This window comes from Taudactylus pleione, unplaced genomic scaffold, assembly GCF_031769625.1.
Source record: "Taudactylus pleione unplaced genomic scaffold, aTauple2 ptg000897l, whole genome shotgun sequence".
NCBI classification, from domain to species: domain Eukaryota; kingdom Metazoa; phylum Chordata; class Amphibia; order Anura; family Myobatrachidae; genus Taudactylus; species Taudactylus pleione.
In genome coordinates, this window is record NW_028285298.1 from 2054139 (window position 1) to 2067484 (window position 13346).

A 13346-nucleotide genomic window follows, 5' to 3' on the forward strand; every position below is an offset into this window, starting at 1 on the left:
GCTTCATCTGCAACTTTGTATGGTTGTTTTTCCAATTTCTGTGCGTGGAAAGTCGCAGCCTAGCATCTCTAAGTACATTGAGTGTCTTATCGCTCTTCTGAGATGCGACTAAGCCGCGACTAAGGACCGTATTCAAATTAGAAGCGAAAAGCATTTGTTCGCATGGTTTTTAGCAATGATTTTGCTTCTTTTTTTTTTTCACTCTGTATTCAATTCCATTCCGTTTCGCCTATGCGGAAAGTCAAGGCACTGAAATAGGAGATACCTTTACTCTACAGAATAGCAGGAGAAAAAAAAGTGCAAATTCTATATTTTGAGGTGCAGATGTTGGGAAACCACCCAGAACCCTTGGTCAGGGGTGTATCTAGGGATCCAAACACCCCTGGCAAGGTAATGGACTGACGTCCCCCTCCTCGCATAATTTCAGGAAGTGCCCCCAATAGTAGTAGTCCCCCTATGCAGTGCCCTCAGTAGTACTAGTCCCCCGTATGCAGTGCCCCCAGTAGTAGTAGTCCCCCCTATGCAGTTCCGCCAGTAGTAGTAGTCCCTCCTATGCAGTGCCCCCAGTAGTAGACCCTATGCAGTGCTCCCAGTAGTAGTAGTCCCTAAGCAGTGCCCCCAGTAGTAGTAGTCCCTATGCAGTGCCCCCAGTAGTAGTAGTCCCCAATATGCAGTTCCCCCAGTTGTGGTAGTCGCCCCCTATGCAGTGCCCCCAGTAGTAGTAGCCCCTCCTGTGCAGTGCCCCCAGTAGTAGTCCCTATGCAGTGCCCCCAATAGTAGTAGTCCCTCCTATGCAGTGCCCCCAGTAGTAGTAGTCCCTCCTATGCAGTGCCCCTAGTAGTAGTCCCTCCTATGCAGTGCCCCCAGTAGTAGTCCCTATGCAGTGCCCCCAGTAGTAGTAGTCCCTATGCAGTACCCCCAGTAGTAGTCCCTCCTATGCAGTGCCCCCAGTAGTCCCCCCTATGTAGTGCCCCCAGTAGTAGTAGTCCCCCCTATGCAGTTCCCCCAGTAGTAGTAGCCCCTCCTATGCAGTGCCCCCAGTAGTAGTAGCCCCTCCTATGCAGTGCCCCCAGTAGTAGTAGTCCCTCCTATGCAGTGCCCCCAGTAGTAGAAGTCCCTATGCAGTGCCCCCAGTAGTAGTAGTCCCTATGCAGTACCCCCAGTAGTAGTCCCTCCTATGCAGTGCCCCCAGTAGTCCCCCCTATGTAGTGCCCCCAGTAGTAGTAGTCCCCCCTATGCAGTTCCCCCAGTAGTAGTAGTCCCTCCTATGCAGTGCCCCCAGTAGTAGTAGCCCCTCCTATGCAGTGCCCCCAGTAGTAGTAGTCCCTCCTATGCAGTGCCCCCAGTAGTAGTCCCTATGCAGTGCCCCCAGTAGTAGTAGTCCCTATGCAGTACCCCCAGTAGTAGTCCCTCCTATGCAGTGCCCCCAGTAGTCCCCCCTATGTAGTGCCCCCAGTAGTAGTAGTCCCCCCTATGCAGTTCCCCCAGTAGTAGTAGCCCCTCCTATGCAGTGCCCCCAGTAGTAGTAGCCCCTCCTATGCAGTGCCCCCAGTAGTAGTAGTCCCTCCTATGCAGTGCCCCCAGTAGTAGAAGTCCCTATGCAGTGCCCCCAGTAGTAGTAGTCCCTATGCAGTACCCCCAGTAGTAGTCCCTCCTATGCAGTGCCCCCAGTAGTCCCCCCTATGTAGTGCCCCCAGTAGTAGTAGTCCCCCCTATGCAGTTCCCCCAGTAGTAGTAGTCCCTCCTATGCAGTGCCCCCAGTAGTAGTAGCCCCTCCTATGCAGTGCCCCCAGTAGTAGTAGTCCCTCCTATGCAGTGCCCCCAGTAGTAGAAGTCCCTATGCAGTGCCCCCAGTAGTAGTAGTCCCTCCTATGCAGTGCCCCCAGTAGTAGTAGTCCCTATGCAGTGCTCTCCGTAGTAGTAGCCCCTATGCATTGCCCCCAGTAGTAGTCCCTCCTATGCAGTGCCCCCAGTAGAAGTAGTCCCCCCTATGTAGTGCCCCCAGTAGTAGTAGTCCCTATGCAGTGCCCCCAGTAGAAGTAGTCCCCCCTATGTAGTGCCCCCAGTAGTAGTAGTCCCTTCTATGCAGTGCCCCCAGTAGTAGTAGTCCCTATGCAGTGCCCCCAGTAGTAGTAGTTCCCCCTATGTAGTGCCCCCAGTAGTAGTAGTCCCTATGCAGTGCCCCCAGTAGTAGTAGTCCCCCCTATGCAGTGCACCCAGTAGTAGTAGTCCCTATACAGTGCCCCCAGTATCAGCCACCCCCCCCCATAATGTGCCCCCAGTAGCGCCCTCCCCTACACAGTGCCCCATCTTTTTCTGGGGTTCAATGTGATTCCCCCAATTCTGGCAGTACTTTTCGCCTGTTTCACATTCGCCGAGTCCAGTTTTCTCCTGTTTTGGAATTGAATACGGAGTAAATCGGGAGCGCGCCTGATAAGTTTCTGCAATGTCGGCAAAAAGTCCGGCAGGCAAAACTTTTCCGCGGGGGTGAAACGAATGGAATACAAGCCTAAGACGCAAAATTTTAAGAAAAAGACAATACGCTATAGATCTCGTGACGTAAGATGCTAGGTGTATGTAAAATGGTCTATTAAATCTAAACAGACAAACTCTTGGGCGGGAAACTCCACTAATGACAAGTAAGGCATTAATCCCCTTTTTCTTCTCGCTTGGGAGTGATTCGAACCATTGTGTATTATAAATCGCGCCATGCCTCTACCCTACGCTCGCAGGTATCGCACCCCAATCTGCTATACTGCATCACATTGGACCAGGCTATTATCCGTTTCCATACCTTCATCACTTTGGACAGGACTCTCTTCAGCACCTGGTCCCTCCCGTAGCAGAGGAAGCTGTGGGTGTACAACCGGTAGGACTGACCGTAAAGCCGCAAGTTCAGTTCGTTCTCTCCGCTGTCTATCTTGGCCGCGGTCTCGAAGGTAATTTGGGTAGAGGCCCCACCAAGATCCATGGCCCCAATTGTCCCTTTCCTGGGTTGGAACCACTGTCCGATCCAGCTAAACTGTGGAACAAATGTAAGAGCCGACACCGCGGCGTGACATCACATAGGACGTAAAGAAAAATGCATTTGTTTAGAGAATATCTATAATCAGAATATTGTTCATTTGGTCTTTCAGACATAACCCAACTTCATCTATCTAATGTAATAATGCGTCTTACACAAGTGAAGTTCAATATTTAATCTATGCATGGCTTGCAAACGTTACCCCCTGATGCCAGCCTTGTTGGGTATCTGCTAATTAGCTCCAGGGCGGGGCTAATCGTGCTTTGGATACAATGACATTAGCAGTTCTAGAAGATGGGGACTACATTAACATGCACACAAATCTACTTCCTGTGTGATAATCATGAAGCTCTTTATAAGCTCTTTATAAGCTTGCCTGACACTATGGGCCTGATTCAGACCCACTCGCGAGCGGCTGTCCGCTCGCAAGTGGGTAGATGTTATGGACTGAGCATGCGCACGACGGAGGGAGCTCCGTCGTGCGCATGCGCCAGACGCGACGAGCGAAGGAAAGTCCTTCGCTCGTTGTGTCCGATCAAAGGGGGCGTGCTGTCAATGTTGATTGACAGCACGCCCCCTTTGGTGGGCGTGCCGGGGGCGTGCCTCCCTGACGGGGGCGTTCCCACGGGAACGCCTCCCGTCAGAAGCCGGCCCACTGACATCACTAGTGATGTCAGTGGGAGTGATTTTGGCTCTGATAGAGCCAAAATCACTCCGGAGCTTGCGGTTGAAAACCTCAACCGCAGGCTCCGGCTCGCAAATTCGATGGTCGCGATGGTCTCGACCATCGCGACCATCACAATGCACGCTCGTATAGCCTGTGGGTGGTGAACCACAGCTATACGAGCGTCCAGGAGGACGCTCCATGAAAATGGAGCCCGGCCCTCATTCAGAGCGTGCGCTCTGCTCAGAGCGTACGGCTCTGAATGAGGGCCTATATTGCTAAACATGAAAAAGTGGAATAGTCTGTTCATCCATTACCCTTATTCATCAACCTCTTCAGCTCATGGATAAGAAAACACAAATGCAAATAGCAGCTGTATGGTCTGTTATTTTTATCTTAAAAAGTAGACACTCTTTGAGAATGACGCACTGTGGAAGCAGCCATTTTATGGGCTGGACCAATCATAAGGGTACTCCCTGTAATTTAGGAGCAAGGGTCACCATTTTGTTTGGTGCCACAGTGATGTCACTAGTTCCAAGCTCATAGGCTGAGCACTGGCTCATCACACAAAATGGTTACCACCCAATGAAACGATGACTAGTTGCGGGGTTGCATAAAATTTGGATTTAAAAACAAAAAACAAAAACTGATTTATTTGATTTAAATAAAAATTATTTAAATAAACGTTTACAAATGTAAAACATTTACTTGAAAAAAAATTTTTTTTGATAAAGAAAATCGTATTTAAATGCAAAGAATCTGATTTAAATCAAATAAATCCGTTTGATTTTTTTTTTTTTTTTTTTTATTTCTTAAATCCAATTTTATGCAACCAGATAGGCACCTTGCAGTTCCCATCCCTGACCAGTTCCTTCAGCATAACCTGGGTCAGACGAATGGGAATGAAACCCGGAACTTCTTGTTTTACAGGGGAAATCTGCGGGTTACAACAGGTGAAGTTCCTCCAGATTTTCAGACGTCATATACTGTAACTAGTACGCTTCAGAACTTCTACTCCCCGAATAAATAATAATTAGCTCAGTGACAGGCTGAAATTATGACCCGCTCCACGTCAGTCATCACTTCCACAGACAGACTGACTATCAGGGGAACAGTAGCATCCGGAAGAGTTAGGGCCGTGCACCGTTTTCCCAGAGCATGAAAGTGATACTGTGGTTCTGGCAGAGGTGCCAGGTTATACGAGCCGCCAGGTTCATGGTTCTGGAAACCCATCATGCCCTACCGGGAATGGTCCAATGAATGTAGGAAGCCCGTTATAAAGCCCCATAATTCATCTGGGTTTTAAGGAAAAATAGAGGGTTTTGGTGCCTGCCAGGCGTTACTGCTCAGGGAACGTAGGGTTTTGATTGACAATGTTAAGACGTTTACATTTAGTCCTTCTTGGAATTAGCCAGGGTGCTGAGACAATGGTAAATACTGCCCTAGCGCTAAAGATCCAATTAGGTGCGAGTTGGCTTGTGCTAGCGGTTCTCATGGGGAACTCCCACTGAAAATTGCAGTTGAAATCTAATCCTTGCAATTTTTTTTTTTTTCAGAGGAAAATCACAGGGTTTTTTTGTGCGCACCGATTTGAAGGTGCGAAAAGGTAGAGAGACATTGGCCCGATTCATTACTGATCGCAACTGCGATTGCAATAGTGATTACGCACGCAGTCTCACTGCGATGATATGCTTATACATTGCGATCGCTATGCCACCGCAGCACAACATAATGATGCCCACTTTACCTTACACACATCCGTAATCCTTAGCAAGACTGCGAAACCATCGATAACATCGAGTACCATCGCAGCCTCACGCACACTTGCACAAGCTCTGACCTTACTCAGGAATTGCTAACTTCAGCGCACGCTGTGAGTACTCAGGCTGCGTGGGGCATCGCGGTGGATAGTTTATGCACGCCCCTGCAACGGCGTTCAAACGCACTGGAACGCCTGCGTTTCGTCACCTCCCACAAACGGCACTTCCTGTCAATTACTCTGCGATAGGTCTGCGTGGTCACTGCGATCGCAGTTCCGATTGCAGTGGCCGGTTCGCGCACTGCAAAATGCATACATTATTGTATGCAACAATCGGCCGATTGCGTGCGTAACCGCAGTTGCGATCTGGAATGAATCAGGCCTACAGTACAGAACACCACAAGTTCCGGTGCCCTAGACTGCAGCCTAATGATCCTAATGGTTAATCAGGTGCTGAAGATATGCTCAGAGTATTTTATGCGGTTTATAATATAACAATGGGTATGTGACCAATTACGAATCAAATTCATAGTGTCGATAGTGTCTTAAAGTCAACTGACATGTCGACATTCACAATGTTGACTCTGGCATGATGCCGACATGCTCATCCTGTCAACATTATCCATTCTGAACATAACTACATACCATAAAACCAGCCCTGTGAGTAACACCAAATAACTGTCCATACTTTGCTTATGGCCAATAAAAGCCTCCAGCACAGTAAGATTTACTTATTTTTGACACTTTTTTGGAGTTAAGGATGATTCCTCCCTTCTTTCATACACTACACAAAGGGCCAGATTCAGAGCCGCTCGCGAGCGCACAGCGCTCGCAAGCGGTTCGATGTTTGGCCTCTGCGCATGCGCTACGTCCGGTGTGCGCATGCGCGAGCCCCGCCGAGCAACTGTACTTCAGTCGCTACGGGGCTCGCTACAAGACGGGGCAACTGTCGATGGTGAGTGACAGCTCGCCCCATTTTGTAGGCGGGGTGGTTACACAAACGCAGGCGTTCCCTTAGGAACGCCTGGCGTTTGTGGGAGGACCTACTGACATCACTAGTGATGTCAGTAGTGGACTTCCTGCTCTATTAGAGCAGGGAGTCCACTCGGGCTTGCGGCAGCAGAGACCCTACCCCAGGGTCTTGTCGCAAGCCCGATGGTCGCGATAATCGTCGGTCTCCAGCCCGCTCGCACATCCACAGCTTTGCGAGCGGCCTGGACACACACACAAAAAAAAAAAAAACGCCCACAGACGCTGCAAGAGCCCCAGAGAGCAGTTATCGTCCTGTAAGCTCAGACAACGTGCTGCTAGCGATTGGAGAACCTTACAGATAAGTCCTGGGTCCTATATGTGTAAGGTTTCCTGCTTGGCTAAAACACTCACTCTTGAGAAAGGCGGGCTTGCCGAAACGCGTTGGATAATGTACACCGAAGCTGAGCCGGCACAAATGTATCTGTAGCACATCCCCGGCACATGCACCATGAAAAGCCCAGCTGCCTGTGATAACCGGTAAGTGGAAACCATAAACGGTGAGACGCCGCCGTCAAATACAGTTTCTACACACTGGTGACACACAAAGACTTTGCCAAACCAGGGCCACACCAGCAATGGGTGCAGGATATGAGATGCACACGGGACCATGGGTCCAGGGGGGCCCACACCGCACACCCTGCACCCATTATTAATACGTACCTCTCCGGCGTCACGCGTCGGCACTGCTGTAGCAGTGCACATCACCGGGAAAATGGCCATTCTCCCAGAAGTTTGCAAAATGCGCAGTAGAGGTGTCTCAAGCTCCACGTTACCGGAGACCTGCGCAGTAGACTGGTGCAATGCCAGAGTCTACTGTATCAGAGAGAGATGGGGGGCTCGCACCTGGGCCCCCTCCTCTCTGACACCACCCCTGTATATAGCTAAGCTATGCCTCAAGTGTATTCTTGAAGCAAAACCGTACCCCAGATACCAGCAGGGGTCCTCATTGACAAATGGGAGTATACCGGTCTCCTCCCGGTTCACACACTCACCGTTCACATCACACTCCATCGGAGCTACATCACCCCTACGGTTTTCACTCATTTCACCCCCACCGTTCCCCTACTGCAGTGCTACCCAAAGTCACACCCACCGAGCGCTGTGTACCCACCATCATGACGTCACTCTCGCTGCCACAACACCATGGAGACTCCGTGTGAGAGCCCAAAATCAGGATCTCTGGGGGAGGAATTACCACAGCTTTTGCCTTTTCTGCTCAGAGTCAGGCAGCTGCAGGGGGGCCCCCCCGAAACTTGTGGGTAGCTGAGCCAGGGCGGCACACCGCCACTTGGACTGGCACCCCTGGCGAGTGCCATCCTGGCCCATCGATAGTTACAACCCTGGGCAACATATCAGTTGCTGGACATGTAGAGCAGGGGTATTCAACATGCAGCCCTCCAGCTGCTGTGGCACTACACATCCCAGCATGTGTTGCCACAGTTTTGCCATTAGGGGATGTAGAGCGTAGAGTGAAGTCGGGGACAAAAGTGCAAAAGTGATAGGATAGAAATATTTAAATCTATCAAAAGAAATATTAGTGGTTCCGGAGGGCAGAATGTTTTTCAAAAAAATATAATATAAAAGAATGTCTGGAAAAAACGAGAACACACAGAAATTGGAGGGAAAAAAAAAAAAGACTGAAAGGGAAGGATTTTATACAGAAAGGGTGATCGATGCGTGCCGTTTGCCAGGAGTTTGGGCACAGTTAAAATGAAAAAATACCACCACAAAAAATGGGAGACTAGATGGACCTGTAGGTCCTTTTCTTCCGTCAAAGTCTATGTTTCCATATGTACGAATCCAGTGCCGTAGCTAGGGTAGTGTGGCCGGTGCCATCGCACAGGGCACCACAGGTCAGGGGGCGCTGTTTGGGCCTGTCAAATTTCTGTTTATTATCATTCTTGCTTGTAGCTTCCTCTTATTTCATCCCCAGCATCTCCTGGCCTCCCCTATCTCTTCCCTGGCCCTTCCCCATGAAGCCATGGACCTTTCTTGGGTGCATTATGTCCCTTTGAAAAATGATGGGGGCGCCAATGCTCTTTCTGGCACAGGGCAACAAAAAGTCTAGTTACGGATCTCAACAAATCTACTGCAGGGGGTCGGCCTTTAAACTCAATACATAGGAGTTTTGTCCGACTTGCCTAACTGCTCCCAGTTTTGATTTAATGTTTGATTGTTCTACAGTTGCTAACATGGAACACTTTGACTTCGTGACCAGGTCTCCTAGGTGTGCGCAGGTGCACAGAGGCTGCACGTATCACCTGTTCACGTCCTGGCACAGGGAGCAGGGAACCCGTCCAGGTTTCTCGTCTCTTTTCATGCCCTACAGAACGATTAATCCTCCATGAATACTCCGTCCTCCATTACCACAAACTCTGTTCTATAGAAAGCAGACGGCCATCCCTTATCCAGAACAAGCAGCCATTAGCGAGGCCTGGAGGCACATAGACTGGGGAACATAGACAGTGGTGTTTTCCCTGAGACACACCCTGTGCTTTCCAAACAGGGCCATGAGGTTATAAAATAATTAAAGCTATTCAATCCAATAAGCACAATGGGAATACTATATTTATTTATTTTATTTATTACTTATATATTTATATAGCGCACACATTTTCCGCAGCGCTTTACAGAGAATATTTGGCCATTCACATCAGTCCCTGCCCCAGTGGAGCTTACACTCTATATTCCCTATCACACATACACACTAGGGGTAATTTTGTTAGGAGCCAATTAACCTACTAGTATATTTTTGGAGTGTGGGAGGAAACCGGAGTACCCGGAGGAAACCCACGCAAGCACAGGGAGAACATACAAACTCCACACAGTTAGGGCCGTAGTGGGTATCGAACCAACGACCTCAGTGCTGTGAGGCAGTAATGCTATCCATTACACCATCTGTGCTGCCCACTATATCTGGATTTGTATTGCAATAAATAATGGGTGAATAATGCTAAATATCAGAGATAGATAACTGAATTATATTCTGTTGTAGAACTACAAATCCTACAAGAAGATTGTGTAAAGTCTATACCCGCTTTACACAATGCTCCAATACGATTGCATTCCAATTATGAACCTATAGGTGGGTTGTATTTGATATCAGTAACTACTAATTGAATTCCATACCCCTTATGAAACTAGTTATAATTCCTGGAGAAACGCGTTAGAAAAGTGTTATCGGCTTGCTGGGATTCTAGGCTTTAGTCACACGCTGCTATTTGTAGCATTACAATAGGATCAACTTTGCACTCTAAGGATGTAACCAGTTGATGACAGAATTATCTGACTTCCACTGCGAGTCACAATTGGGATATCTGGAGCTTGGCATCAGCCCCCATTATACATGGGCCAGTTGGGTGCAAGGAGGACAATAAATTACAGCCGTTGGCAAGCGCTATGGTTCATTGAAAGGTCATGGAGTTACCATTATTTCTGGAGGACTTTTTATCCGCATTAGCCAGAATATAACGTCTTCTCCCATATGGAGAACTGTGGTGCTTCATTCCATAATACATAAAGCAAGTTACTTGGCAACTCACTCAGTTATCGTCAGATGGGGGAGATGTATCAAAGCGTGGAGAGAGAAAAATTGGAGCGATAAAGTACCAAACAATCAGCCCCTCATGCTGGGTGCAGACTGGGCGATATACCAGCCCTTCAATCGAACGTCTGATATGTCGCAAGTGCGTCCGCGGGTGTGTACCCCGATATGTCTGTGAACGACGTCGTTCACAGACATATTGTGTCAGCTGTGCAGCACAGCCAATAGCTGATGTATCTGTAGACATACCGACACATCAGGCGATGGGCACGGGCGTTCCGTCAACCAACCGAACGCTTGCTGCAGGGACTGCAGTCACAGCTGGGCGAACAAATTCAAATGTCCCGTGATGTCGTGTCGAGCGGCCAATTGGTAAGTGTGTTTACTTACCTGAATCGGCTGCCCGCTTGGCAAAGTGCCCGTCGGCTGTCAAGTCGACCTGGTGTGTACCCAGATTAACTGTCATTTTTTCCAACACAGCCGGTAAAGTGACAGAAAATGATTGGTTGGTACATTCGCTCTCAATAAAGAAAAGTTTTTTTAGGGGTTGCACTAATTGAATTACCTTGATAAACTTTTCCAGGAGATAGTTGGCAGTGACCCAGCCGAAGACCCCCTCATCCTGACCCGACAGGATCTTGGCCCCTCGAAAACTGAAAGGATAGGACTTCAGGGTGGAGCCAACGGCTTCCAGAACCAGATCAGATGCACTCGGATTGGTCCAGCTGCAGACAGAGAACACTCCTTATAAATGGCGCCTGTTTACATTTCCAATTGTAAAGCGCAACGGAATATGCTGATGCTATAGAAGTAACTGATAATTAACGTTAATAAATAAATACATTTTCCGGCTTGTTTTCATTTCTCTACATAGAGGTTTGCTGCCGTCGGTTTCATGCATTACCTGGAATTGGAGATCTAGACCATAGCCCCAGGGTGTTATGCTTGCCACGCAGCTAACAATCCAACCAATCTATCGCTCTGACCATTGAACTGTACAAACACTACAAACAATTCAGAGCAGTTCAGGTAACATTGATCATTTGTGGCCCCACTCACAGTGCAAATCCCATCTGGCAACCCAGACCAACCGTCTATAAAGAACCTAATGCTGGGTACACACTTAGCGATAAATTGCTGGTTCTATCGACGAGCGATATATCGCGAGTGTATCGGCGGGTGTGTACACCCAAGATGTCTGAACGCTGTTCGCAGACATATCAGGTTGGCCCTGCAGGTCAGCTTATGCATTTGGCTGTGTGTACGAGTGACCCGCCGTCTGTCCGTACACTGGCTGCAGGGAATTTAAACACCCGCCTAGTTGTGATGTCAGCCTAGACACATGGAGTGGCTGATTGGTAAGCTATACGCACTTATCAATCGTCCAATTTGTTGTCAAAGTGTGCACCCAGCACAGGGGTGCTCAGCAGCAGGGCCAGATTAACAATGGGGCAGATGGAGCTACAGCTCCAGGCCTCCACATAAAAATAGGCCCATTGTCATGACAACATGATGTTGACTGGCCATCTGCTCCCCACATGGTCAGCCATAAATCATAAGTAGTAAAATTGTATTCTGTTTACCTCACAAAATTAAGCATTTTTTTATTTTACGTATTTAGGGAGACATTTGGACTGAGAGTATAGGGGGTACACGCCAACGTGACACTGGTCACACCTCCTGTGCTCCTCATAATAGGCCCTTGTTCATTTTCAGCTCCAGGCCCATGTGGCCCTCAATCCGGCCCTGCTCAGCAATAATGATTGTTTTTAAAACTGGACGCACTGACGCAGTATTTTCCAATACTAAGGGGTCTATTTACTAAGCAGTGTTAGGAGACAGAGTGAAAAGTGATAAGAAAGTGATAAGGTGCCAGCCAATCAGCTCCCAACTGTCATCTCACAGGCTGTGTTTGAAAAATGACAGTTGGGAGCTGATTGGCTGGTATCACTTCTCACTCTGTCTCCTAACACTGCTTAGTAAATAGACCCCAAAGTATTTTGGTGCCCAGACACTCAAATAATATGTGGAGAATTAAATAAACTAATCCCACACATTAGTGCCCGATCTTCCACATGGTTAGTCTTTAATTGGTTACCATTTCAAAGGGACAATTGGTAAACATGTTCAGGCTGATGTGGGACTTTGATAAGAGTTAAAGGTTGAGAAAAACTTCCTGTTTCTGAGGAAGGATACTATTCCTCTGAAACGCGTCACAGAGAACACTACAGCCTGGCGGATCCACCATTACCAGGGCGGACATCAGAGGCTGCCTAACCACTATGGGGTTAAATAAGTCAGCTTCCATGAGAACTGATCTCTTTCAAAAATGGACAACATTGATCATTTAATATATATTTGAATGTCGCTTTTCAGCAGGTTTGACCTAGAAAATGTAAACGCGTCACCAATATTAGGTCCGGCCTGTTCTGCACTTAATATTAGCGACGCTTTAAATTTCGAAGGGAAGAGGCGGCATGCAGAAGTCGCCATTTAGTAAACATACTCCTATGATTTAAATCACCTGCTGTAACAGTGGGGGGGGGGGTGATGCAGCACTGACCAGGCACCTGTGTCAGCACGCATCTAGTGCGTTTTCCCAAAGCCGAGCATACTGAAATACAGCCAGTGCAAAATGGCATCTCCACTTGCGAATGAAGAGGCGTAACTGGGAAAGAACGCTTGCTTCCAGATGTATCATTTGCACTAAGAATAAGAGCCGGATTAAGGAGGAGGGTGTTCAAAAGTTTCTGTTGAGTAATCCTCGCCTTACATCACGTTTTTTTTTTTTAATGTTTAAAAGTAAGGATGTGCAGGCTCGGATTAGTTCGGATTTTCCCGCCAAGTTCGGATTTTTCCCGCCAAAAATCGGGTCTCAGAAAGAGGCAAAATTTCATCTTTCGTGGACAAACATCATCATTCCTGGGCAAAGGTCCATTAAAGATGATGTTTGTCCATGAAAGATGACGTTTTGCCTCTTTCTGAGACCCGATTTTTGTCGGGAAAATCTGAAGTAATCCGAGCCTGCACATCCCTATTTAAAAGTAGATTTTGTTGAAAGTACCAATAAATCTAAAGGTTTTATTCTATTAAGAGTTTACATTTTTATTCCCGTGAATGGGTGGGTAGGGGCCCCAGTGCATTGCGGTAGCCAGGGTCTACAATTCTGCCATGACAGCCCTGCATACCAGTGAATAAGCGCTTTTATATCAGTGCACACTAAGCAGGAGCATATACTGAGCATCACGCCCCGTAAGTGCCATTCATACGCTTACTTAGCAGTTTATTAATTTTGCACGTGATCTACTGGAAGTTTATCCCG

General features: G+C 48.0%; 1 protein-coding gene across 1 annotated transcript in view; it reads right to left on the reverse strand.

Annotated features, from left to right (window-relative positions):
- ENTPD2 (ectonucleoside triphosphate diphosphohydrolase 2) overlaps positions 1 to 13346 on the reverse strand; it is an 82839-nt gene that overhangs the window by 17051 nt on the left and 52442 nt on the right. Inside the window, exons 4-5 of the mRNA XM_088459138.1 lie at positions 10590 to 10749; positions 2795 to 3022 (exon numbers count right to left, since the gene is read on the reverse strand). Of these exons, the coding sequence (XP_088315264.1) occupies positions 2795 to 3022; positions 10590 to 10749 (388 nt within the window). The remainder of the gene's footprint in view (positions 1 to 2794; positions 3023 to 10589; positions 10750 to 13346) is intronic.